Source organism: Carcharodon carcharias, chromosome 33 (assembly GCF_017639515.1).
Source record: "Carcharodon carcharias isolate sCarCar2 chromosome 33, sCarCar2.pri, whole genome shotgun sequence".
Classification (NCBI taxonomy): domain Eukaryota; kingdom Metazoa; phylum Chordata; class Chondrichthyes; order Lamniformes; family Lamnidae; genus Carcharodon; species Carcharodon carcharias.
Window position 1 is genome coordinate 11,333,995 of NC_054499.1, and position 25,509 is coordinate 11,359,503.

Consider the following 25,509-nt stretch of genomic DNA (forward strand, 5'->3'; position numbering starts at 1 on the left):
ACCCACCCACCCCCTTCGCATCCCAGAGAAAATCGGCCCATTCTGCTCAATCCCGCCACCCTCCCCCCCCACCCCCGCCACCCCCCCTCCACCTTGCGGGGAAAGACGGTCATCCCAGGCAACCAGGCCAGGTTCCAGGGCCAAGTGTGTCTCTCCTTTGACAAGAAAGCAAGTCTACATGTAATACTCTAGGTGTGGTCTCAGCAAGGCTTATATAGCTGTAGTGAGATTTATTTCCTCTTAAATTCTAATCTCTTTGTAACAAAGGCGAACATCCCACTGGTCTTGATAATTTCTTGCTGTGCTGCGTGTTAACTCCCAGTGGTTCTTGCACAAGGACACCCACGGCCCCTCTGATTGCAAACGTTTCTCAATCTCTCGCTGATCAGGTCAGTCTACTCACCCCCACTCGCTGCGCGTCTATTGCTCAATGCATCCGTCATCAACCAGCGTCATTCTCAAACAATCGGCTTCATCAGTAACGTTTGTACCATCGCCCACGCCCATCAAAGCTTGCTAGCCTCACTTCGACGGCCTCGCGGCTAGCTGACTGTGGGAGGCATCAACACAAGCACTCACTGACACTTATTTTTGTGTTTTTATTCATTCATGGGATGTTGGCTACAGTGACTGGTCCCAGCACTCATTGCCCATTCCTAGTTGCCCCTTGAGAAGGTGGTGGTGAGCTGCTGCCTTCTTCCTTGGACGTCCTGGTAATCCTTGCTTACCGACACCGGTGTGAGATTTTTCAGCAGGATTATGAGTTGTGTATGGAGTTTCTTGCCCATCCAGGGTTTGGATGGGGCCAAGCCACACAGTAACAGGGTGTGCATGTGCATGTGAGTGTCATGAATATATTAATGTATATAATATTTTGGAAAATATTTTTCTTTTAAAATAGAGGTTTAGTCAGTGGGTGTGTCTCAGTTGGACTAAACAAGCTAGTCTGGGTGCTTTGATGGGTACTAGTTTTGATATGTAAGATAGATAGCGTGCATTTGCATTTCTTGAATAGAGCATTCAAGAAATGGAGTGAAAAATGATACCTTTCTAGCAGCTACTAAGCCATATATATATATTACTAGGTAGGTAGGTCAGGTGTTTCTCACGTGTCGGTATAGGCTCGATGGGCCGAAGGGCTTCTTCTGCTCTGTGAGATTCTGTGATTCTGAACTCCGTGCCTCAGGGAGATTGCTGTGTTTTTTCACGCGCATTGCCCTCCCTCCTCTCCCCCACACCCCCCCATTCCACCACCCCCCCCGGCCAGGCATTACGCTGGGAGGGCCTTCATTGGCCCGCCTGAGTTAAATGGCGGCATGTAACCAATCACGGGCCACAGTTGGCTTCACCACCGCGCATGCCAACTGCAAAATTCACCCCGCACATTCTCTCAGAGTCGCGAGTCTGTGGGACGTGGAAGCAAGGCCCATTGAATAGTTTCAAGGCAAGAGGTAGATCGATGCTCGATGAGCAAGGCCTTCCAAACCACGAGGGGCCTGGACGGAGTAGGTAGGGAGAAACCATTCCCATTGGTGGAGGGATCGAGAACCAGGAGGCAGAGGTTTAGAGTAATCCGCCAAAGAAGCAAGGGTGAGGGAAGGGGAAACCTTTTCACGCGTGCGAGTGGTTAACGTCTGGAAGGCGCTCCCTGACAGCCCGGTGGGGGGAGGCTCAATTGAAGCATTCGAGAGGGAATTAGGCCGCTACCAGAAAAGGAAGAAGGTGCAGGGCTACAGCAAGGAGGCGGGAAGATAAAATTAGGTGAGATGCTCGTTCGGAGAGCAGTTACAGACATGATGGGCCAAATGGCCTCCTTCTGCACTGTCCAATGTCTGTGACTAAGTAAAGAGACTACGACTGTCCACAGCACTCCAGGTGTGGCCTCAGCAATACCTTGCGCAACTGCAGTGAGAGACTTCCCCCCTTTTATACCCGGTCTTGCAATGAAGACCGACACACCGCTGGCCTTCCGAATTACTAGCTGTACCCGCTTGCTATCATTTTTAACACGAGAAGCCGCCTTTGGAAAGAGGTGGCGCCCGGGGCCTACTTCGGAGAAGAGGAGGTGACCCCCTGTCACGGCCAAAACAGGAGCGAGACATGAGGCCCACGCTGACCGGGGTTAGCGGGAGCTTGCTGTGCGCACATTGCGCACGTCTACAGGTACTTCACTGGTCGCTGAGTTCATTGTGGCGGGGGTGGGATGGTCCTGGGGTCATGAAAAGCGCCATCGAACTGCAAGTGCCCCCCCACCCCCCCCCCCCCCCCGCCCCCCCCACCTCCCCTCGTTTGATATCGGGGCAGAGGATCTGAGGCCTACAGCCGGTGATGTGACAGGAGCAGGTTACAAATGAACCCAGTGGGAGGGACCAGGCCACGGAATCGAAACCTAATTCTCTCCTCCGCACAACTTGAGGCTTCCCACAGCTGAGCCGCTTGAACGACAGCTAAAAAAACATGGTTGCCGTGGCAACGGGTAGCAGCAACAGCGTCAATGAAAGGGGACCTGCCAAGAGTTTAAGCGATCGGTGACGTCTGCCAGGGAACTAATGATCACCAGCGCCTGGAGGGCATCCGGAGCAGGAAGTATCTCACGCTTCAGAAACCAGGAGCTGGATAAGAGGAGACAGAGAGAGGTGGGGAATGTTTAGGACTTGGGATCCAGCCGAACCGGAATCTCAGGTTCCAGAATATCTCCGTGGAGAGCGTCAACACGTCCAGGGGGGTTCCCCGGGGAGTGTGTGTCAGTATTTACAGGGAGGGTCGGGGAGTGTGTGTCAGTATTTACAGGGGGTCCCCGGGGAGTGTGTGTCAGTATTTACAGGGGGGGTCCCGGGGAGTGTGTCAGTATTTACAGGGGGTCTCCGGGGAGTGTGTGTCAGTATTTACAGGGGGTCCCCGGGGAGTGTGTGTCATTATTTACAGGGGGTCCCCGGGGAGTGTGTGTCATTATTTACAGGGGGTCCCGGGGAGTGTGTGTCAGTATTTACAGGGAGTCCCCGGGGAGTGTGTGTCAGTATTTACAGGGAGTCCCCGGGGAGTGTGTCTCAGTATTTACAGGGGGTCCCCGGGGAGTGTGTGTCATTATTTACAGGGGGTCCCCAGGGAGTGTGTGTCATTATTTACAGGGGGTCCCCGGGGAGTGTGTGTCAGTATTTACAGGGTGGGGCGCTCTGGGACTGTTTCTGTATTTACAGAGTCGCTCCTTGTGTGGGTCCACACCAGGAGCACTGTGCTCAGATCCTTATTATGAGTAGGTTATCGAGGCCCTGGAAAAGGTGATAAAGAGATTTGCTGGAACGATAGCGGAACTGAGAGGGTTACATCCACCAGGAGAGAACCAACACGCTTCTGCAGTTCTCTTCTCTAGAAAAGAGAAGGCCGAAGGGTGAACTGAAAGATGCCTTTAAAATGGTGGAAGGGTTTTCGATGGGGTAAACACGATGTTTTCATTTGAGGGGAGTCCAAGCAATGGCCAATAAATAGAAAACAAACACTAAGGAACCCAAATGGGGATTGAGGAGAAAAATATTCACCCAGAGAGCGATGTGAATGTGGGACTCGCTGCTACAGGGAGTAGAGTTATGTCCTTCAGGGCGTGGTGGATACACACATGAGGGAGCCAGGAATGAAAGGGTAGCTGCTGATGGGAGTGAGATGATGAGGTGGATGTGGGAGGAAGCTGGTGTGGTGAGGTGAGAGCGGCTGCCCCTGGCATCAAGGCAGCCTCTGCCCGAGGTGGGTATCAAGGGGCCCTGGCAAAACCGGGGTCGATGGGAATCGGGGGTTGGGGGTGGGGGGGGAACTCTCCGCTGGTTGGAGTCACAGCGAGCACCAATGAAAATGGCCGTTGGAGGTCCAACATCCAGGACATACAGTGTCCGTCTCTACTGGGTGGTCCCCAAGAGCGGGTCAGTTTTATCGAGGGCACCCCCCCCCCGCCCCCACCCCCACCCCGGGGGAGTGAGTCTCTTTGACATGGGCTCCCCAGGAGCAGGTCACTCTTTATATGGCAAATGTGAGAAAAGTGTTTTGAATTTTGGTGGAATCCTAAACTGGGACTGGTAAATAAGCGAGTCACTGACAAAACCCAACGGGGAATTCAGGAGAAAAATACTTAAGAGTCACAACAGCACGGAGAAAGGCCCTTCGGCCCATTGTGTTCCTGCCAGCCATCAAGCTCCTATCTACTCTAATCCCATGTTCCAGCATTTGCCCCGAACCCCTAATGCTTTGGCGTTTCAAGTGTACGTCTAAATACTTCTTAAACGTTGTGAGGGTTTCAGCCTCAGGCAGTGAGTTCCAGATACTTCCCCCAACCTCTGAGGGAAAATATTTTCCCTCAAGCCCTCCTGGCCCTTCCCTTCAATCCAGACCCCCTGGCTTTTGACCTCTCCACTAAGGGAGAAAAGTTTCTTCCCACCTATCCTCCCTTATTTTGTTCCATTTTGGGTAATCTTACTCCTTTAGCGTGCCACAAGATTATCCCATTCCGTTCACCCCTCCTGAGCCTCTGATTGACCTTCATCCCTCATTAGAATCACCGCTGCTATCATCACACAACGGAGGGTATTAACCCTCTCTCCAGAACATCACTTGCACAGAAGCAACTACACCCAGTTAGCAACTGCAAAATGGAAGGAATTTCACGACAGGAAGAGGGCTACATAATCCGGGTTTATCACAACTTTGTGGGACCTCATTCCTCCATCACCATTCGAGGGTTAGATAAGCCATTTTGTACCTTCTGGGAGGCTGGCGATAGCAACCTGCATCTTGCAAGTCGAGAGGGAGCGGCACGGGAAACAGCTCCTGCTTCGAGGAAAACGCATCAGTGTAAATTTTAGCTCCTTCACAGCAGGATTATCGGCGCGGTTCCAGTTGGAAGGGTGCGCTATATTCGTGACCTCATCACGAGTGCCTCTGAAAATTTCAGGGAGTCAGAAATCCAGGGTGGAGAGGAGGAGTTTTCTTTGTAGTGGGCACAGAGCTGACCACCAACCGCCAATGGCCGTGTGCCGCCATTTTAACACAGGCGGGATCTAAACATGTCCCCTCATGTGACAGTGTCGCGTGAGCTGTGACCATGTTTGTGAAGTTGCAGGAAAAAGCATTTATTTATTTCGTGACTACATACATCTATGATCTAGATGAAGGAACTGAGGGCATCCTGGCCAAGTTTGCAGATGATACAAAGATAGGTGGAGGGACAGGTAGTATTGAGGAGGCGGGGAGGCTGCAGAAGGATTTGGACAGGTTAGGAGAATGGGCAAAGAAGTGGCAGATGGAATACAACATGGGGAAGTGTGAGGTCATGCACTTTGGTAGGAAGAATAGAGGCATAGACTATTTTCTAAATGGGGAGAGAATTCAGAAATCTGGAGTGCAAAGGGACTTGGGAGCCCTAGTCCAGGAATCTCTTAAGGTTAACTTGCAGGTTAAGTCAGCAGTTAGGAAGGCAAATGCAATGTTGGCATTTATTTCGAGAGGACTAGAATCTAAAAGCAGGGATGTGCTGCTGAGGCTTTATAAGGCTCTGATCAGACCACATTTAGAATATTGTGAGCAATTTTGGGCCCCGTATCTCAGGAAGGATGTGCTGGTCCTCGAGAGGGTCCAGAGGAGGTTCACGAGAATGATTCCAGGAATGAAAGGCTTAACATATGAGGAACGTTTGAGGACTCTGGGTCTATACTCGATGGAGTTTAGAAGGATGAGGGGGGATTTGATTGAAACTTACAGAATACTGAAAGGCCTGGATAGAGTGGACGTGGGGAAGATCTTTCCATTAGTAGGAGAGACTAGGACCCGAGGGCACAGCCTCAGACTAAAGGGAAGACCTTTTAGAACAGAGATGAAGAGAAACTTCTTTAGCCAGAGAGTGGTGAATCTATGGAATTCATTGCCACAGAAGGCTGTGGAGGCCAGGTCATTGAGTGTATTTAAGACGGAGATAGATAGGTTCTTGATTGGTAAGGGGGTCAAAGGTTACGGGGAGAAGGCGGGAGAATGGGGTTGAGAAACTTATCAGCCATGATTGAATGGCGGAGCAGACTCGATGGGCCGAATGGCCTAATTTCTGCTCCTATGTTTTACGGAAAGCGTCGGGAAATCTCACCCCGTCCGCGGATGAGGTTTCCTGAAAAACATGAAGGCTGCTCGGGCTGTTTGTGCCCCTGTTTCAGGCCCCTTTACTGCCAGTATTGTCTCAAACCTCCCAAGGAGAGGCAATTGCCCTCAGGTTTGCAATCCTACCCCTACTCTCCCACACCACAACACTGCTCCACATTTATTTATTTTGGGAAAAATATACTTCATTCATAAAATATCTGGAAGGACGTTGCAAAATATTTCTCAACGGCCATCACTAAAAGTGCAATCGGATTCAAATTTTACACATGGATCATGAGGTGCGTCAATACAATCAATGAATATTACAGTCATTACAATATGGTCATTACAGACAGTTAGACAATGCAATGGGATTGGAGTTATCAACATACCTCATGTTGCACTCTGAGGTGTTTCAATGCAATTATAATACAAGTAGTATTCAATGCAGGCATTCATTGTGAGCTGTACAGCCCGAGGGGTCTATACAGTTCCCAGCCCCTCGGTGCTCTGTGACAGGAAGGTCTTAGACAGCGACCCTTCCCCATTGCGCCTCTGCCCCAAGCTTTACTGTGTCCCTCAGCACGTAGTCCTAGACTTTGGAATGTGCCAGTCTGCAACACTCAGTCGGGATCAACTCTTTGCGCTGGAAGACCAACAAGTTTCGGGCAGACCAAAGAGCGTCTTTCACCGAGTTGATGATCCTCCAGCTGTAGTTGATGTTTGTCTCGGTGTGTGTCCCTGGGAACAGCCCGTAGAGCACAGAGTCCTGTGTCCAGAACTGCTCGGGGTGAACCTCGACAGAAACCACTGCATCTCTCTCCAGACCTTCTTTGCAAAGGCACAATCCACAAGGAGGTGGACAACGGTCTCTCCCCCACCACAGCCACCTCAAGGGCAACGTGCAGAGTGGGTGAGCGCCACATCTCTTGCCGAGTCTTTCGATCACGGTTTCTTCAGAAAGGCGGAGATCATAGTGCTGGATCAGCGACGCAAAACAAGCCACATCCCTTTGTTATAGCACAAGCCGCCATGTCTATCACCCCAGGGAGCAGTGAGAATGTGGAACTCGCTCCCACAGGGAGTGGTTGAGGTGAATAGTGTCGATCCATTTAAGGGGAAGCTGGATAAACACACGAGGGAGAAAGGTATTGAAGGATAGGGTGATGGGGCGAGATGAAGAGGGGGTGGGAGGAGGGTCCATGTGGGGCATGATCACCAGCACGGAGTAGTTGGGCTGAATGGCCTGTTTCTGTGCAGTATTCTCTATCAAATTTATGTAACGTTTAAAGGGTTATCGAGAATGAATCAACAATTATGATGCCCTAGACTCTCGAAGGTCACTTCAACTCAGAGCACAAAATGCTTTCAGCACTGATCCCTGACCCGGTCCATCCCTCATTTAACCCATGTTTAAAACCAGAGTAAAACTTTCTCTACACCATCCCCATCAAACACTCCCAGGGCAGGTACAGCACGGGGTTAGATACAGAGTAAAGGTCCCTCTACACTGTCCCCATCAAACACTCCCAGGACAGGTACAGCACGGGGTTAGATACAGAGTAAAGGTCCCTCTACACTGTCCCCATCAAACATTCCCAGGACAGGTATAGCACGGGGTTAGATACAGAGTAAAGGTCCCTCTACACTGTCCCCATCAAACACTCCCAGGGCAGGTACAGCACCGGGTTAGATATACAGAGTAAAGCCCCCTGAGGTGGACTGTTGCTGCCACCTGCTGATGGAAAGCTTTCTTACAGCCACTAAAACCCGTCACTTCTTAACTTTGCCGCTCTGAATTGTTACTCATGCCCGCAAATTCCTTTGATGCTTTACGGCCAAAATAAGCATCAGTCTCCCTTTCAGTGGTGGCACAGTGGTAATAACCCAGAGACTTAGGTTCAAATCCCATCACGGCCGAGGGTGAGATTTGAATTCAATAAAGAAAACCTGTAATTAAATGTCTCATGATGAGCATGAATCGATTGTCATAAAAACCCCATCTGGTTCACTGATGTCGTTTAGGGAAGGAAATCTGCTGTCCTTACCCGGTCTGGCCTACATGTGACTCCAGACCCACAGCAAAGTGGTCGACTCTTAAAATGACCTCTGAACAAGGGCAATTAGGGATGGGTAATAAACACTGACCTCGCCAGTGATGCCTGCATCCGACGAATGAATTAAGAAAAGCAACATTCTCTCTGCATCTGTTCCCTTTTTCTCTGCCGATCTGACTTTAAGCATTGAGGTGGGCCCCTTGTTGCCCTGGGAACCCCTCGCTGGAACTTGTTCCTTGTGAGGGCCGGGGTTAGGGGCTTGGGGGGGTGGGGGGAGTCTTCCCCGGCGTCCTGGCCAACATTCACCACCACCTCCCCCCCGCCTCCCCACCCCCCCTCACCCACCCCCCCACAAGCCACATCGCACCGCGGGTCCGACCAGTTTTCTCAGCGTCGGTCCGTGGGATCTTGCTGTGCACCGACAGGCTTCCGCATTTCTGGCCAGGGGTGACGGACGCTTCGGAGAAGTGCTTCGTTCGCTTTGAAGCGAATTGCAATCTCCTCTTTTTACAACCTTGATCGTCAGCAAGTTCCGATCCTCCCTGAACTTAAAGGGTGAGCAACAGTCGCCCAGAAATCCAGTTGGGAATTCAGGAGAAACTTCTTCACCCAGGGACTGGAGAGAATGTGGAAGACACTACCACCCGGGAGGGGTTGAGGTGAATGGGACAGATATATTTAAAGGGAAGCCGGATAAACACTTGAGGGAGAAAGCCGATGATAAAAGGATAGGCAGGACAGTAAGAAGAGGACATACCGAAGCTACAAAAGGATATGGACAGGTTAAAGTGAGTGGGCAAAGTTCTGGCAAATGGGGTATCATGTGGAAAAATGTGAAATTGTCCATTTTAGCAGGGAGAATAAAAAAGAATCATATTATCTAAATGGTGAGAGATTGCAGAGCTCTGAGATGCAGAGAGGCTTTTTTTTTCTCATTTACAGGATGAGAGCATCGCTGGCTGGGCCCAGCATTCATTGCCCATCCCTAATTGCCCCTTGAGAAGGTGGCGAGCTGCTGCCTTCTTGAACCGCTGCAGTCCGTGGGGTGTAGGTACACCCACAGCGCTGTTAGGGAGGGAGTTGACCCTGTGATCTGGGTGTCTGTAGTAAGTATGGTTTTATTTAGTGTGTAATGTACCTTTAAGAATAATGCTTGTTAGAAAAGATCACATGACCTGTGGTAACCAGGACGAGAGTAGTGCGGGCTACCCTCAGAGTCAGTGTAGAGTTGGGGTTGAAAGCACACGTGTGGTTGGTGCTGAGCATATTGTAAATAAACTTAATGTTTCCACTTAAGAAGTGTCTGCAGATCAAATCTACCATTAATAGCACAACTCAGCCATCTTGCAACAGTGCCCTAGTGCATCAATGGCAAAAGGTTAATATGCAGGTACAGCAGGTAATTAGGAAAGCTAATAGAATATTATTTATTGCAAGAGGAATTGAATACAGGAGTAGGAAGCTTATGCTTCAGTTGTACAAGGCACTGTGAGACCACATCTGGAGTACTGTGTACAGTATTGGTCTCCTTATTTAAGGAAGGGTGTAAATGCATTGGAATCGGTTCAGAGAAGGTTTACATTGCTAATGCATGGGATGGGTGGGCTGCCTTACAGGGAAAGATTGGACAGGTTAGTCTTGTGTCGGCTGGAGTTTAGAAGAGTAAGAGGTGATTTGATCGAAACATAAGACCCTGAGGGTGGTTGACAGGGTGGATGTGGAGAGAATGTTTCCTCTTGAGGGAGAATCTAGAACTAGGGGGTCACTGTTTAAAAATAAGGGGTCAGCCATTTAAGACGGAGATGAGGTCAATTTCTTTCTCTCCGAGGGTTGAGAGTCTTTGGAACTCTCTTCCTGAAAAGGTGGTGGGAGCAGGGACTTTGAATATTTTCAAGGCAGAGGTGGACAGATTCTTGGTTAACAAGGGGTTGAAAGGTTATGGGGCGTAGGCAGGAATGTGGGGTTGGGGTTACAATCAGGTCAGCCGTGATCTTATTGAATGGGGGAGCAGGCTCGAGGGGCCGAGTGGCCTAACTCCTGCTCCTGATTCGTACTTTTGCATTGAGGTGAAGAGGAGGTGGGAGGAGGCTCATGTTTAGCATAAAGACCAGCACGGAGCGGATGGGCTGAATGGCCAGTTTCTGTGCTGTGAATACTCTTTGCATTCTCTCTGGGTGTCATAATGTCCTGGCTTTGCAAAAGCGTACAACACCGGTTGCTCAATTCCCTCTATCGGCCCACAGCAATCCCTTCTCTATTATTTTTTATTTCACATTTTATGGCCTTTATCTCGCTGAACTTACCCAAGGGAGGACAAAGTGTGAGGTTCAGAACGGGTGCTGGGCTGGGCTGAGTACGAGCGGCTGCCTAGAGTAAGTGTCTGTTGGGTGAGTGTTCTCTTCGGCCTCCCTTCTCACCCCTGGAGCCAGCCGGAGTTGAACCCTAAATGGTGGGAGTGATTCTCTGTCTTTCCCCATGGCTTTGAGGAGCATCCAGGATGATCCGTGATTCCTGATGCTGACTATGTTTTACTGAGAGCAACACGGCAAATCTCAAAACTGCTGTTTGTTATTCTCTATTCCCCTCTCTCTCTCTCTCTCCCTCTGTCTCTCTGTCTTTCTCTCCCTCTTTCACTCTAACGCAATCCTTCTCACCTTCTTCCCCTCTTACTCCCTATCCCAAACTTTATCTTTCTCACTTTGTCTCTCTCTCTTGCACTATATCTATCTCACATTCTTACTTTCTCTCCCTTGCTCTCGCCTTCTCCCTCCCTCAATTACTCTCATTCTATCTCTTTCTCTCGCTTTGATTCTCTCTTTCTCTCTCTATCAGTCTCTCTCTCTCTATCGGTCTCTCTCTCTATCAGTCTCTCTCTTTCTCTCTCTATCGGTCTCTCTCTCTCTATCGGTCTCTCTCTTTCTCTCTCTATCGGTCTCTCTCTCTCTATCAGCCTCTCTTCTCTCTCTATCGGTCTCTCTCTATCAATCTCTCTATTTCTCTATCGGTCTCTCTCTCTCTATCAGTCTCTCTCTTTCTCTCTCTATCGGTCTCTCTCCCTCTATCGGTCTCTTTCTCTCTCTATTGGTCTCTCTCTCTCTATCGGTCTCTCTCTTTCTCCCTCTATCGGTCGCTCTCTCTATCAGTCTCTCGCTCTATCGGTCGCTCTCTCTCTCTATCGGTCTCCCTCTATCGGTCTCTCTCTATCAATCTCTCTCTCTATTGGTCTCTCTCTTTCTCTCTCTATCGGTCTCTCTCTCTCTCTATCGGTCTCTCTCTCTCTCTATCGGTCTCTTTCTCTATCGGTCTCTCTCTCTCTCCATCGGTCTCTCTCTCTCTATCGGTCTCTCTCTCTCTCTATCGGTCTCTCTCTCTCTCTATCGGTCTCTCTCTCTCTATCGGTCTCTCTCTTTCTCTCTCTATCGGTCTCTCTCTTTCTCTCTCTATCGGTCTCTCTCTTTGTCTCTCTCTCTCGCTATCGGTCTCTCTCTCTCTCTATCGGTCTCTCTCTCTCTCTATCGGTCTCTTTCTCTCTATCGGTCTCTTTCTCTCTCTATCGGTCTCTCTCTCTCTCTATCGGTCTCTCTCTTTCTCTATCAGTCTCTTTCTCTCTCGATCGGTCTCTCTCTCTCTCCATCGGTCTCTCTCTCTCTCATCGGTCTCTCTCTCTCTATCGGTCTCTCTCTTTCTCTCCCTCACGATGGGGTTTTAATGGGATCGATGTTTCTATGTTATCATCACTCTTGATCTGAAACAGTACAGAACAGATTTGAAGGAGAACCATGGTGGGGGGATTTGGGGAGGGGTGGGGGAGTGGGGAGTGGGGAGTGGGGCAGTGAGGGGTGGGGGAGTGGGGGGTGGGGCAGTGAGGGGTGGGGCAGTGAGGGGTGGGGCAGTGGGGGTGGGGGAGTGGGGAGTGGGGCAGTGAGGGGTGGGGGAGTGGGGGGTGGGGCAGTGAGGGGTGGGGCAGTGGGGGTGGGGGAGTGGGGAGTGGGGAGTGGGGCAGTGAGGGGTGGGGCAGTGAGGGGTGGGGCAGTGGGGGTGGGGGAGTGGGGAGTGGGGCAGTGAGGGGTGGGGGAGTGGGGGGTGGGGTAGTGAGGGGTGGGACAGTGGGGGGTGGGGCAGTGAGGGGTGGGGCAGTGGGGGTGGGGGAGTGGGGAGTGGGGAGTGGGGCAGTGAGGGGTGGGGGAGTGGGGGGTGGGGCAGTGAGGGGTGGGGCAGTGGGGGTGGGGGAGTGGGGGTTGGGGGAAATAGTCAATGTCAACAGACTTGGTTTGTGGTCAGGTATTGGGGTCAGGAATGTGCTGCTTGTGCTCACTGTCCCCTCACTGTCCCCTCACTCTCCCCTCACTCTCCCCTCACCCTCACTCTCCCCTCACTCTCCCCTCACCCTCACTCTCCCCTCACTCTCCCCTCACCCTCACTCTCCCCTCACTCTCCCCTCACTCTCCCCTCACCCTCACTCTCCCCTCACTCTCCCCTCACCCTCACTCTCCCCTCACTCTCCCCTCACCCTCACTCTCCCCTCACTCTCCCCTCACTCTCCCCTCACCCTCACTCTCCCCTCACTCTCCCCTCACTCTCCCCTCACTCTCCCCTCACTCTCCACTCACTCTCCCCTCACCCTCCCCTCACTCGCCCCTCACTCTCCCCTCACCCTCCCCTCACTCTCCCCTCACTCTCCACTCACTCTCCCCTCACCCTCCCCTCACTCGCCCCTCACTCTCCCCTCACCCTCCCCTCACTCTCTCCTCACTCCCCCCTCACTCTCCCTGTGCTGACACTATTGACGAACACTCGGTTTTCTGTGCAGGGTGTTGATGACTGCTGCTGGATGATGTCCCAAACCCTGATTGAGTCACTCAGTGTCTTGCAATGGATTCTAACCTTCCTCACAATGGGTAAGTCTCCCTGATTCCTGATTGGTGGTGAGGGTGGGGTGGGCGGGGCAGGTGCTGAGGTCATCGAGTAACTTCTGACCTTTTGGTTCGCGAATGGAACACATTTCGGAAACTCCGCCTTCAACTCACATTGATACTCGTCATCTCTCCTGATTCTGTACCCACCTCACCCCCCTGTACCCACCTCACCCCCCGTACCCACCTCACCCCCTGTACCCACCTCACCCCCCTGTACCCACCTTACCCCTGTACCCACCTCACCCCCCTGCACCCTCCTCACCCCCCTGTACCCTCCTCACCCCCTGTACCCTCCTCACCCCCTGTACCCACCTCACCCCCCTGTACCCACCTCACCCCCCGTACCCTCCTCACCCACTGTACCCACCTCACCCCCTGTACCCACCTCACCCCCTGTACCCACCTCACCCCCCTGCACCCTCCTCACCCCCTGTACCCACCTCACCCCCCTGCACCCTCCTCACCCCCCTGTACCCACCTCACCCCCTGTACCCACCTCACCCCCTGTACCCTCCTCACCCCCCTGTACCCACCTCACCCCCCTGTACCCTCCTCACCCCTACCCCCCCACCAACAACCCTGCCCCCTGCACCCACTTCACCCCTACACCCCCCACCAACAACCCTGCCCCCTGCACCCTCCTCACCCCTACACCCCCCACCAACAATCCTGCCCCCTGCACCCACCTCACCCCTACACCACCCCCGAACAACCCTGCCCCCTGCACCCTCCCACCTCCTGAACCACTCCTTCACTCTCCCCACACTCCCTCCCCAACTCTGTGTATGATTCACCCAAGACTGTAACACATCCTTCGAATGAAATCATTTCTCCCTCAACTCGAACCCTACACACTCTCACAAACACACTCACTCTCAAACACACACACACACTGTCACTCACAAACACACACTCTCACACACTGTCACTCACAAACACACACTCTCACACACTCTGTCACTCACAAACACACAGTCTCACACACACTCTCACTCACAAACACACACTCTCACACACTGCCACTCACAAACACACTCTCATACACACTGTCACTCACAAACACACACTCTCACTCACAAACACACACTCTCACACACTGTCACTCACAAACACACTCTCACACACACTGTCACTCACAAACACACACTCTCACAAACACTGTCACTCACAAACACACACATACACACTGTCACTCACAAACACACACACTCACACACTGTCACTCACAAACACACACTCACACACACTGTCACTCACAAACACACACTCTCACACACACTGTCACTCACAAACACACACACACACTCACTCACAAACACACACTCTCACACACACTGTCACTCACAAACACACACTCACACACACTCACTCACAAACACACACTCACACACACTGTCACTCACAAACATACACACACACACACTCACTCACAAACACACACTCACACACACTGCCACTCACAAACACACTCTCACACACACTATCACTCACAAACACACACTCTCACAAACACACACTCACATACACAATCACACACAAACATATACACACTCTCATTCACACTCTCACACATTCACACACACACGCACACACATTTACACACTCACTCATAAATACACACACTCACACATTCAGACTCACACACACTCACTTTTACACATTCACACAGATACTGTCACACACACTCATTCACACACACTCACTCTCACCCACACACACACTTTCACACACTCATTCATACACACACACTCTCTCGTTCACACAAACTCACTCTCACTCACACACACTCACTCTCACACACTCATTCACGCAAACACACATTCTCTCATCCACACAGACATTCTCTCATTGACACAAACACACTCTCATTCACGCACACTCATTCTCACACATTCTCTCATTCAGACACACTCTCACTCTCACACACTCTCATTCACACACACACACTCTCATTCACACACACTCACTCTCACTCACATACACTCACTCTCACACTCTCATTCACACACACGCACTCTCTCACTCACACACATTCACTCTCACACACTCTCATTCACACACACTCACTCTCACTCACATACACTCACTCTCACTCACATACACTCACTCTCACACACTCATTCACACACACATTCTCTCACTCACATACACTCACTCTCACACACACACACTCACTCTCACACACTCATTCACACACACACACTCTCATTCACACACTCGCACACTCTCTCATTCACACATACTCACTCTCACACACTCATTCACACACACACATTCTCTCTTTCATACACACATACACACTCTCATTCGCACACACGCACACTCTCATTCACACACACTCATTCTCACACACTCTCTCATGCACACACACTCACTCTCACACACACACACTCACTCTCACACACTCATTCACACACACACACACTCTCATTCACACACTCGCACACTCTCTCATTCACACATACTCACTCTCACACACTCATTCACACACACACATTATCTCATTCATACACACATACACACTCTCATTCGCACACACTCTCACTCACATACACTCACTCTCACACTCTCATTCACACACACACTCTCACTCACACACACTCACACACACACACTCTCATTCACACACACACACTCACTCACACACACTCTCTCACTCACACACACTCACTCTCACACACTCTCATTCACACACACACACTCTCTCATTCACACATACACACCCACTCACACACACTCTCTCACTCACACACACTCACTCTCACACACTCTCATTCACACACACACACACTCTCATTTACACACACACACTCTCTCATTCACACACACACTCTCACTCACACACACTCACTCTCACACACTCTCATTCACACACACACTCTCTCTCACTCACACTCACACACACACAACACTCTCATTCACACACACTCTCTCACTCACACACACTCTCTCACACACACACTCTCTCACTCACACACACTCACACACGCACACACTCTCATTCACACACTCTCTCTCACTCACACACGCTCACTCACACACACGCTCACTCACACACACACACACTCTCATTCACACACACTCTCTCACTCACACACACTCTCTCACACACACACTCACACACACACACACTCTCATTCACACACTGTCTCTCACTCACACACGCTCACTCACACACATGCTCACTCACACACACACACACATTCTCTCATTCACACACACACACACACTCATTCACACTCTCAAAAATATTCTCAAAAACTCACTCGCACTCACTAATCCTCACAAAATCTCACAAACACACACACAAACACACAAGCACACACAAACACACACACATACACACACACACACACACACACAAACTTGCATTCATATAGCACCTTTAACATAAATTAAAACATCCGAAGAAACTCCACAGGAGCGTATAGGAAACAAATTGTGACCCCGAGCCAGGTAAGGAGATATTAGGCCAGGTGACTAAGAGCTTGTTCAAAGAGTTTGGTTGTAAGGAGCACCTTTAAGGAGGAGAGAGAGAGAGAGAGGGGCGGAGAGGTTTAGGGAGGGGATTCCAGAGCTTAGGGCCCAGGCAGCTGAAGGCCCGGCCGCCAATGGTGGAGCGATGGGATTGGGGGGGATTCGGAGCTGATTGATTTTGTGTGTGTCATGTCTATAGCTTTCCCTCCTCTATTTTCTAGGCATCTCCTGCACCCTCCTGACTGTGTATCTACTCTTTACATCCTTCTGGCCGCTGGCAGCCCTGTATCTTGCCTGGCTAACCCTCGACCGGAATACTCCAGAAAGAGGTAGAGTGACTCTGAGTTATAATGTGCGGCCAGTACTTCAGGTCAAATAATATCCAATGTCTTCGGTAGCTCATTGTATTATTTGTGGTTATTTGTGGGTACGAGTCTAATTGGGGGGGGGGGGGGTGGGGGGGGGGGGCATGTCGTGGCAGCCTATTTGACTGTGGCGTGCCTCACACCCACGGCTGATTTCCCTCCCGCACCCTCCCAACCTACCCCTGCCTCACTAAAATCCAACACCCTCCGTTTTGAAGTTTGCAGTTGTTTGGGAATGTTACCCTCTGCTCTATCTTTCATCCCTCCCAGGGGGTCGGAGGTCGCAGTGGGTCAGGAGGTGGAAGCTGTGGACGTATATGAGGGACTACTTCCCCATCTCGGTGCGTTCCTCGTTTCCGCATTGACCTCGCCTCGCGCGTTCCAGGGAATTCGGCTACGGTGAAAAGGAGGTTTACTGGAATAGTTCCAGGGATGAGGGATTTTTGGCTACAGGGTTGGGTTGGGGGAAGACAGGGTTGTTCTCCTTGGGGACGAAGGAGGTTGAGGGGACATCTGATGGAAGGGTACAAAGTGATGACAGGTTTAGATAAGGCAGACGAAGAAAAGCTCTTCCTATTGGCTGGTGGGACAAGGACTTGGCGGGGGGACGGGGCAGGGGGACAGGTTTAACGTTTTGGACAAGGGGGATACGTGAGGCAGAACTCTTTTTTTTTAACGCAGCAAGTGGTGATGACCTGGAGCTCGCTGGCCACGAGGATGACGGAGACAATGAATGATTTCAGAAGGAAGTAAACTCGCAGGGATACGGGGACGGAATGGGACTGACTGGGTTGCCGACCAGGGAGCTAGCATGGACCCAATAGGCCAAATGGCCTCCTTCTGCACCATAATGATTCCGTGATGCACCGAACTGACCTTATGGATGTCCAACATTTGGCACTGGGGAGGTCCATCAGGCCCAGACAGCTCCCTCCCTAACAGCACGGTGGGTGTACCTACACCACATGGACTGCAGCGGCTCAAGAAGGCAGCTCACCACCACCTTCTCAAGGGGGCAATTAGGGATGGGCGAGAGTCCAGAACTAGAGGAGAGCAGGACCTTAAAGGCTGGACGATTCAGAGAAAGGGAGGGCGAGGTCATGGAGTGATTTGAAAACAAGGATGAGAATTTTAAAATCAAGATGTTGCTTGGCCAAGAGAAAATGTAGGTCATAGCGAGCACAGGGGGTGGTTGGGGGATGGGACTTACTGTGAGTTAAGACGCAGGCAGCAGAGCTTTTCAATGACATCATGTTTATGGAGGATAGAATGTGGGAGACCAGCCAGGAGTGTGTTGGAATAGTAGAGTGTAGAGGTAACAAAGGGATGGATGAGGTCAGTGGGTGGTGTTGCGTATTGAAAATCGCAATGTGCATTTTGTTCATTTAAGGTATTCATGCCTGCATGTACCTGTAGAGGTAACCTGGAAGGTAATAAAGAGAATCTATGTTTTAACAGCACCTTCGGTTCTGATTCTGAATGTTTCTTCTTGAATATCTTGCTGTTGTCAAACATTGTGATGGAGGTGAAAAGAAGTGGCCTTAGAGCTGGGGCGAATAGATGCAAACCAGGTTTGCCATATTCTTGCCAAGCAGCATTGCATCAGTACACCCATGAAATTCTTGGGAAGAAACAGCAAGATATTCAAGAAGAAACATTCAGAATCAGGACCATAGATGCTGTTAAAACATGGATTCTCTTTATTACCTTCCAGGTTACCTCTACAGGTACATGCAGGCGTGGTTACCTTAAGTGAACAAAATGCACATTGCGATTTTCAATTCTCAACACCACCCACAGACTGCCAAAGGCAGGAAAAAAACTTGCATTTATACAGCTCCTCTAATATAACAATACATCCAGCAAAAACCTCATCAAATTGAAATTTGACACTGGCTGAAAGAGGGATTTAAGGACCGTCTTAAAGAAGAGAGAGTCAGAGAGGTTTAGGGAGGGAATTCCGGAGCTCGGGGTCCAAGCAGCTGAAGGCAAGGCTGCCAATGGAGGAGTGCTGGAAATCAGGGATGTTCAAGGTGCCAGGAGCGGGGGATTGCAGAGATCTGAGAGGGCTTGTTTACATAGGGATTAACATAGGTAGATGTGACATGTTTTAGTTATATTGGCGTGCGGAGCATGACTGGGAAAACAAGTCAGGTTAAGGAAGCTTAAGGGCCACAGAAGCTGCTGGTTGTGTGGGTAACCAGAGCAGCGATGGCTCCTTGTGATTATTCTTCAATCTTCCTTTTAACTCCAGCTTGTGAAAACAGCTGAGCTCAGTCCTGAGGCCAACTATGTCATCGGTTACCATCCCCACGGGATCCTGTGTTTTGGCGCCTTCTGTAACTTCTGCACCGAGGCCACCAGTTTCTCCAAGATCTTCCCCGGTATCACCCCCCATGTGGCGACCCTGAATGGACTCTTTCGGTTGCCCATCTTCAGGGATTACATCCTCAGCACAGGTAAGGGTAACGATTAATCTCCAGTTTCTTGATTTCATTCCTTCCCCTCCTCCTTTTTCCCAGTGATGGCATAAGAGTTCCACAGGTATAACCACTTGATCAGCACCTCATCCGCCATCTTAAACCTTCACCTCATCCGCCATCTTAAACCTTCACCCCATCCGCCATCTTAAACCTTCACCCCATCCTCCATCTTAAACCTTCACCCCATCCGCCATCTGAAACCTTCACCCCATCCGCCATCTGAAACCTTCACCCCATCCGCCATCTGAAACCTTCACCCCATCCGCCATCTTAAACCTTCACCCCATCCGCCATCTTAAACCTTCACCCCATCCGCCATCTTAAACCTTCACCCCATCCGCCATCTTAAACCTTCACCCCATCCGCCATCTTAAACCTTCGTTCCCTCTACCATCAGCGCACAGTGGCAGCAGTGTTTATTATCTACCACAGCAACTCACCAAGCCTCCTTTAACACCGCCGCAGCCAAGACGGACAAGGGCAGCAGACAGATGGGGGAACACCACCACCTGCAAGTTGCCCTCCAAGCCACACACCATCCTGACTTGGAAATATATTCGGCCGTTCCTTCACTGTCGCTGGGTCAAAATCCCGGAACTCCCTCCCTAACAGCAACCTACATCACCTGGGACCGCAGCGGTTCAAGAAGGCGGCTCACCCCCACCTTCTCAAGGGGGCATTTAGAGATGGGCAATAGATGAAAGCATGTAGGGTTAAGGTCGTGGATGGGGTGCCAATCAAGCGGGACTGCTTTGTCCTGGATGGTGTCGAGCTTCTTGAGTGTTGTGGGAGCTGCCCTCATCCAGACAGGCGGGGAGCATTCCCTCCATATTCTCGACTTGTGCCTTGTTGGGGGTGGACAGGCTTTGGGGAGTCAAGAGGTGAGTTTGAGAACATGGAGAGAGAATGAAATATTTGGGAATTAAAAGCTGGTCAACCATAAAACTGTTGGATTATTATAAAAGCCCATCTGGTTCACTAATGACCCCTTTAGGGAAGGAAATCTGCCATCCTTACCCGGTCCAGCCTACATGTGACTCCAGACCCACAGCGATGTGGTTGACTCTTAACTGCCCCCTGAAATGGCCGAGCAATTCACTCAGTTGGCCTGCCACCCACCACCTTCTCAGGGGAACTAGGGGCTGGGCATAAATGTTACCTTTGCCAGCGATGCCCGTATCTCGTGAGTGGATAAGGGGCCAAATGGTTGCACTGAGATAGTCTGCCATTGTGGGAAAATATCCCAATTGTGGGAAATATCACCAGACTCAAAATGGATACCAAAGGAGATGTTAGGAGGGCCGGTTTTAAAAGAGGTGGAATTTACCGAGTGTCTTATCAGGGGGAAGGAGAGGGGCAGAGGGAATTCCAGAGCTTAGGGCCCTGGCAGCTGAAGGCATGGCTGCCAATTGAGGTGCAAAGGGACTGAGGGATGCCATCAGAAGCTGGCGTCAAAGGACTGGAGGTATCGCCCATGGGCTGGAGGAGCTTTTGAGGGATAGGAAGGGGGCACGGAGCCAGGAAGGGGGTTAAACACGAGGGTGAGAACGTTACAGTGGAGGCGTTGCCAGATCGGGAGCCAGTGTAGGTCAGCGGGCACAGCGGGTGATGGGTGAAGGGGACTCGGGCTGGTTTAGGACACCGGACAGCCAATGGATGAGCTGAAATTTACGGAATGTGGAAGACGGGTTGGCGGGAAGAGGGTGTCATCATGGTCGGCTGGAGATGGGAGGAGGCGAGACACGTTCGGAGCAGGAGTAAGGAGTAGGAAAAGGTTGGAATCTCGGCTCCAGGTCGACGCCAGGGCACAGATGTCCACGCGAGGCCCTTGGGCACAGGCTCCACGCGGGCTGTCTGATCTCTCTCCTTCCTCTCTCTTCCCCAGGAGGACGCTCGGTCAGCAGGTCAAGCCTCACCCACCTCCTGTCAAAGAGCGGGGTGGGAAACGCGGTGGTTATTGTAGTCGGAGGGGCAGCTGAATCGATGAGTGGGAGACCCGGGGAGCACTCACTCTTACTGAAGAACAGGAAAGGATTCATTCGAATCGCTCTGATGCACGGGTACGTAGAGGGGCGAGTCCCCACCCCGCTTCCTCACCCCCATTCCCGACAACTCCTCCTGTCCAGAGATACCGTGCAACGCGCTGCGTCTTGCCCACTATTTGACCACAGGGTGCGTTGCAGTTCAGTTGCATCCAATCCTCGGCCAGAGGCACTGGAAGGTGACCCTGAGGAAGGGATGGGGTCGGGTGAGAAGGAGGGGAGGGCATAATGCTCCCCGTGGCGATACTGAGGTCAATGGCAATTTGCACAGCCCTTCCTTGCACCATTCCCCTCACTGCCATTCCAAGGTGTTCACAACCCAAGCTTCGATAAGAGGCTGCCAATTATCACCCTCTCACCAAACCCTCCCCGATACTCCTCTGCACCAATACACCCTCCCCAAAAAAAATTGGGCACTGGGTAGAGTGGGGACAGGAGTGAGGATCTGAGTCAGTGGCTGATGAAGAGATGAGGTTAGGGATTATTTCAACAGTTGCCGGAACTCTACGTCCAACATTTCCCCTCCCCGTCCCCCCCTCTCCCCTCCCTGTCAGAAGCACATTGATGGGCCTTTGCCATTTGTGGGAGCTTGCTGTGCACAAAATGGCCACCGCCTTCCCAGTGACTGCACTGCAAAGCAAGATATAGTCCACTCGGCGCTCAGAGTCAGTAGGTTGTGGGATCAAATTGCGAGTCAGACCCTCCCAGCGGAGCTTCGAGGGGAGTGCCGCACTGTCAGAGGCGCCGCCTTTCAGATTAGACGCTAAACCGAGGACCCCTCCGCCCTTTCAGGAGCCATTTCCGATGATGAGCCGAGGAGGTTCTCGTCGGTGTCCTGTGCCAAGTGTCACCAAGATAGAGGTGACCCGGTCGTTAGCATATTGCTGCCCGGCAGTGGGGGGGAGGGATCTTGCTGTGCGCTAAGTTGGCTGCCTGCACTTCCAACTGAGGCTCGGCCTTAAAAACGGCTGACCGGCTGTAAAGGGCTTCCGGACGTCCTGAGTGACCAGGTTAGGAATGCAGGGCCCTTTAAGGGGTAAACCAGGACACGTTTCAGAGTGAGCTGAGAGCAGATGAGGTAAATGCAGGGCCCTTTAAGGGGTAAACCAGGACACGTTTCAGAGTGAACTGAGAGCAGATGAGGCTCATTGAAGCCTGTACTTAAAAGCTGAGGTTTGCCCAGTGGGGGTGGGGGGTGTATTTTGTCTCCGAACAAGCAGAGGATCCAGAAGGGAGGAGCCAGAATTGGTATTTGAACTCAACTGTAGTTTAACAATAAAAGAGCGTGAATCACAATGTCTTCTGCTGTCTGATTCAGTAAATGAATGTTTTTTTAATTTATTGACTGTATGTGGACGTCGCTGGCTGGGTCAGCATTTATTGCCCATCCCTAATTGCCCCTTGAGAAGGTGGTGGTGAGCCGCCTTCTTGAACCGCTGCAGTCCACGTGGTGTAGGTACACCCACAGTGCTGTTAGGGAGAGAGTACCAGGATTTTGACCCAGCGACAGTGAAGGAACGGCCGATATATTTCTAAGTCAGGATGGTGAGTGGTTTGGAGGGGAACTTCCAGGTGGTGGTGTTCCTATGTGTCTGCTGCTCTTGTCCTTCTAGATGGTAGTCGTCATGGGTTTAGATGGTGCTGTTGAAGAAGCCTTGGTGAATTCCTGCAGTGCATCTTGTAGATGGTACACACACTGCTGCTACTGTGCGTCGGTGGTGGAGGGAGTGAATTTTTGTGGGTGGAGTGCCAATCAGGTGGGGCTGCTTTGTCCTGAACGGTGTCGAGCTTCTTGAGTGTTGTGGAAGCTGCACTCATCCAGGCAAGTGGGGAGTATTCCATCACACTCCTGACTTGCGCCTTGTAGATGGTGGACAGGCTTTGGGGAGTCAGGAGGTGAGTTACTCGCTGCAGGATTCTCAGCCTCTGACCTGCTCTTGTAGCCACAGTATTTCTATGGCTGGTCCAGTTCAGTTTCTGGTCAATGGTAACCCCCAGGATGTTGATAGTGGGGGATTCAGCAGTGGTAATGCCTTTGAACATCAAGGGACGATAGTTAGATTCTCTCACCTATTAGACACTGAGGGTGTGAAAGGGGCTATGTGAGTCAGTCTGTTTTGCCTCCTCCAGTGATTTCTCTTAATTCACTCTTTTACCATTTTTCCAGAGATAACCATATTCTCTCTCTCTCCATGTCCAGGGCCAATCTGGTTCCTATCTACAGTTTTGGCGAGAACGATGTCTTCGACCAGGTTGTTTTTGAGCCAGGGAGTTGGATGAAATACTTTCAGCTGATGTTCCAGAAGTACATGGGGTTTGCTCCCTGCTTCCTCAAGGGCCGGGGCCTCATGTTCAGCAGCTCCTGGGGGCTCATGCCCTACACCAAGCCCATCACGACTGTAGGTGGGTACAGCGAACGAGAGGCTCAGCCTCGCGTGGGCAGGTCAGTCCTCGAGGGAGGAAAGCCTGCTTCAGCAGAGTCAAGCATCAGAGGGCGGTTTGAGGTTCCCCTTGGGAGTGGGAGAGAGAGGGCAACTTGGAAGGAGGGATCATGGGTGAGACGGGCGGGGAGGAAGGTCGGGTTGGGGGGGGGGCAGGAATTCGGCTAGCGCTCCAGTTCTCGAGCGGTTATAATTATTGAGGCAGCCGGGGCTAAAACAAGCTTGGACTCCTTTCCTCCAGAGAGGAGAAGGGAGAGTGGGTGACCTGATTGTGACTTCTCAGAGCCATTCAGCCCCTCGAGACTGCTCACCCCTGATCTTCTAGACTCACTGAAGCATCTAAGATTTTGAGGGGATTTGGCCAGGTGAATGCCAAGGGAATGTTTCCTCTTGTTGAGGGGAGAGGGAATCAAGAACTAGAGGGGTGCAGTTTAAAAATTAAGGGGTCCCCCATTTAAGACGGAGATGAGGACAATTTTTTTTTCCTCAGGGAGTCGATAGTCTGTCGAGTTCTCTTCCCCCAGCGAGCAGTGGAGGCTGGGTCATTGATTACATCCAAGGCTGAGTTGGACAGGTTTTGGATTGATAAGAGAGTCGAGGGTTATGGCGGGGGGGGAGACAGGCAGGGAAAGTGGAGTTGAGGCCTCAGTCAGATCAGCCTTGATCTTACCGAATGGCGGAGCAAGGTTAGAGGGGCTGAATGGCCCATTGCTGTCCCTTTTTCCCCTTGCCCTTCCAACTCATCTCCACCTTCGCGCACTATCCCCACATCCTTTAATGTCCAAAACATTTTATGGATCACAGCCTTGAATCTATTCAACGATTGATCTTCCACAGCTCCCTCAGGGTGAAGAAATGTCTCATCTCAGTCCAAAATGGCCAAACCCTTAACCCGAGAACATGACGCTCTGTTTCCCCATTCCCCATATGGGGGGTGGGTGGGGGGAGCTTTCACTCTGTACCTTCCCTGTCAAACCCCATGAGAATTTTATACATCCCAATGAGGTCACCTCTCACTCTTCCAGAGAAAGATAATGAAGAGGGTTTGATGGGGAAGATGTGGAGAGGTCAGCACGTGTCGGGGAGACTAAACCGAGGGTGGACCCCAATTATTAGACAGACAGTTACTAATAAATCCAGTCGGGAATTCAAGAGAAACTTCTTTACCCAGAGAGTGTGGCCACAGTGTGGAACTGGCTACCACAGGGAGTGGTTGGGGCGAACAGTGTAGATACATTTAAGGGGAAGCTGGATAAACACACGGGGGAGGAGAGAATAGAAGGGTAGGGTGATGGGGTGAGATGGCGAGGGGGTGGGAGAAGGATCGTGTGGAGCATCAACACCAGCACGGAGTAGATGGGCTGAATGGCCTGTGTCTGTGCTGGAAATATTAGATAATATAGTTTGGGAAGGTGTATACCCTGTCTAAAATTCATGAACAGTGGTAAGTGTAACCTGCTGGTAGGTTTAACAAGTAACTCATCCTGAATGTAAGGGGGTCTCTCTACGCTGGACTAGCCCCCCCTCTCCGCTGCACCACTGCCCCTCCCCCACTTGCTATCAGGGGGCTTGTAGAGAGGGGCGAGATGGAGAGAAGAGGCATTTCGGACCTCGAGA

General features: G+C 51.2%; 1 protein-coding gene across 1 annotated transcript in view; it reads left to right on the plus strand.

Moving 5' to 3' along the window:
* The first annotated feature begins 321 nt into the window (after positions 1–321).
* Positions 322–25,509, plus strand: part of LOC121272242 (diacylglycerol O-acyltransferase 2-like) — a 25,828-nt gene continuing 640 nt past the window's right edge. The window contains exons 1-7 of the mRNA XM_041178770.1: positions 322–389; positions 12,979–13,066; positions 16,783–16,890; positions 17,197–17,267; positions 19,181–19,385; positions 21,295–21,469; positions 23,652–23,854. Of these exons, the coding sequence (XP_041034704.1) occupies positions 13,000–13,066; positions 16,783–16,890; positions 17,197–17,267; positions 19,181–19,385; positions 21,295–21,469; positions 23,652–23,854 (829 nt within the window). The 5' untranslated portion in view covers positions 322–389; positions 12,979–12,999. The remainder of the gene's footprint in view (positions 390–12,978; positions 13,067–16,782; positions 16,891–17,196; positions 17,268–19,180; positions 19,386–21,294; positions 21,470–23,651; positions 23,855–25,509) is intronic.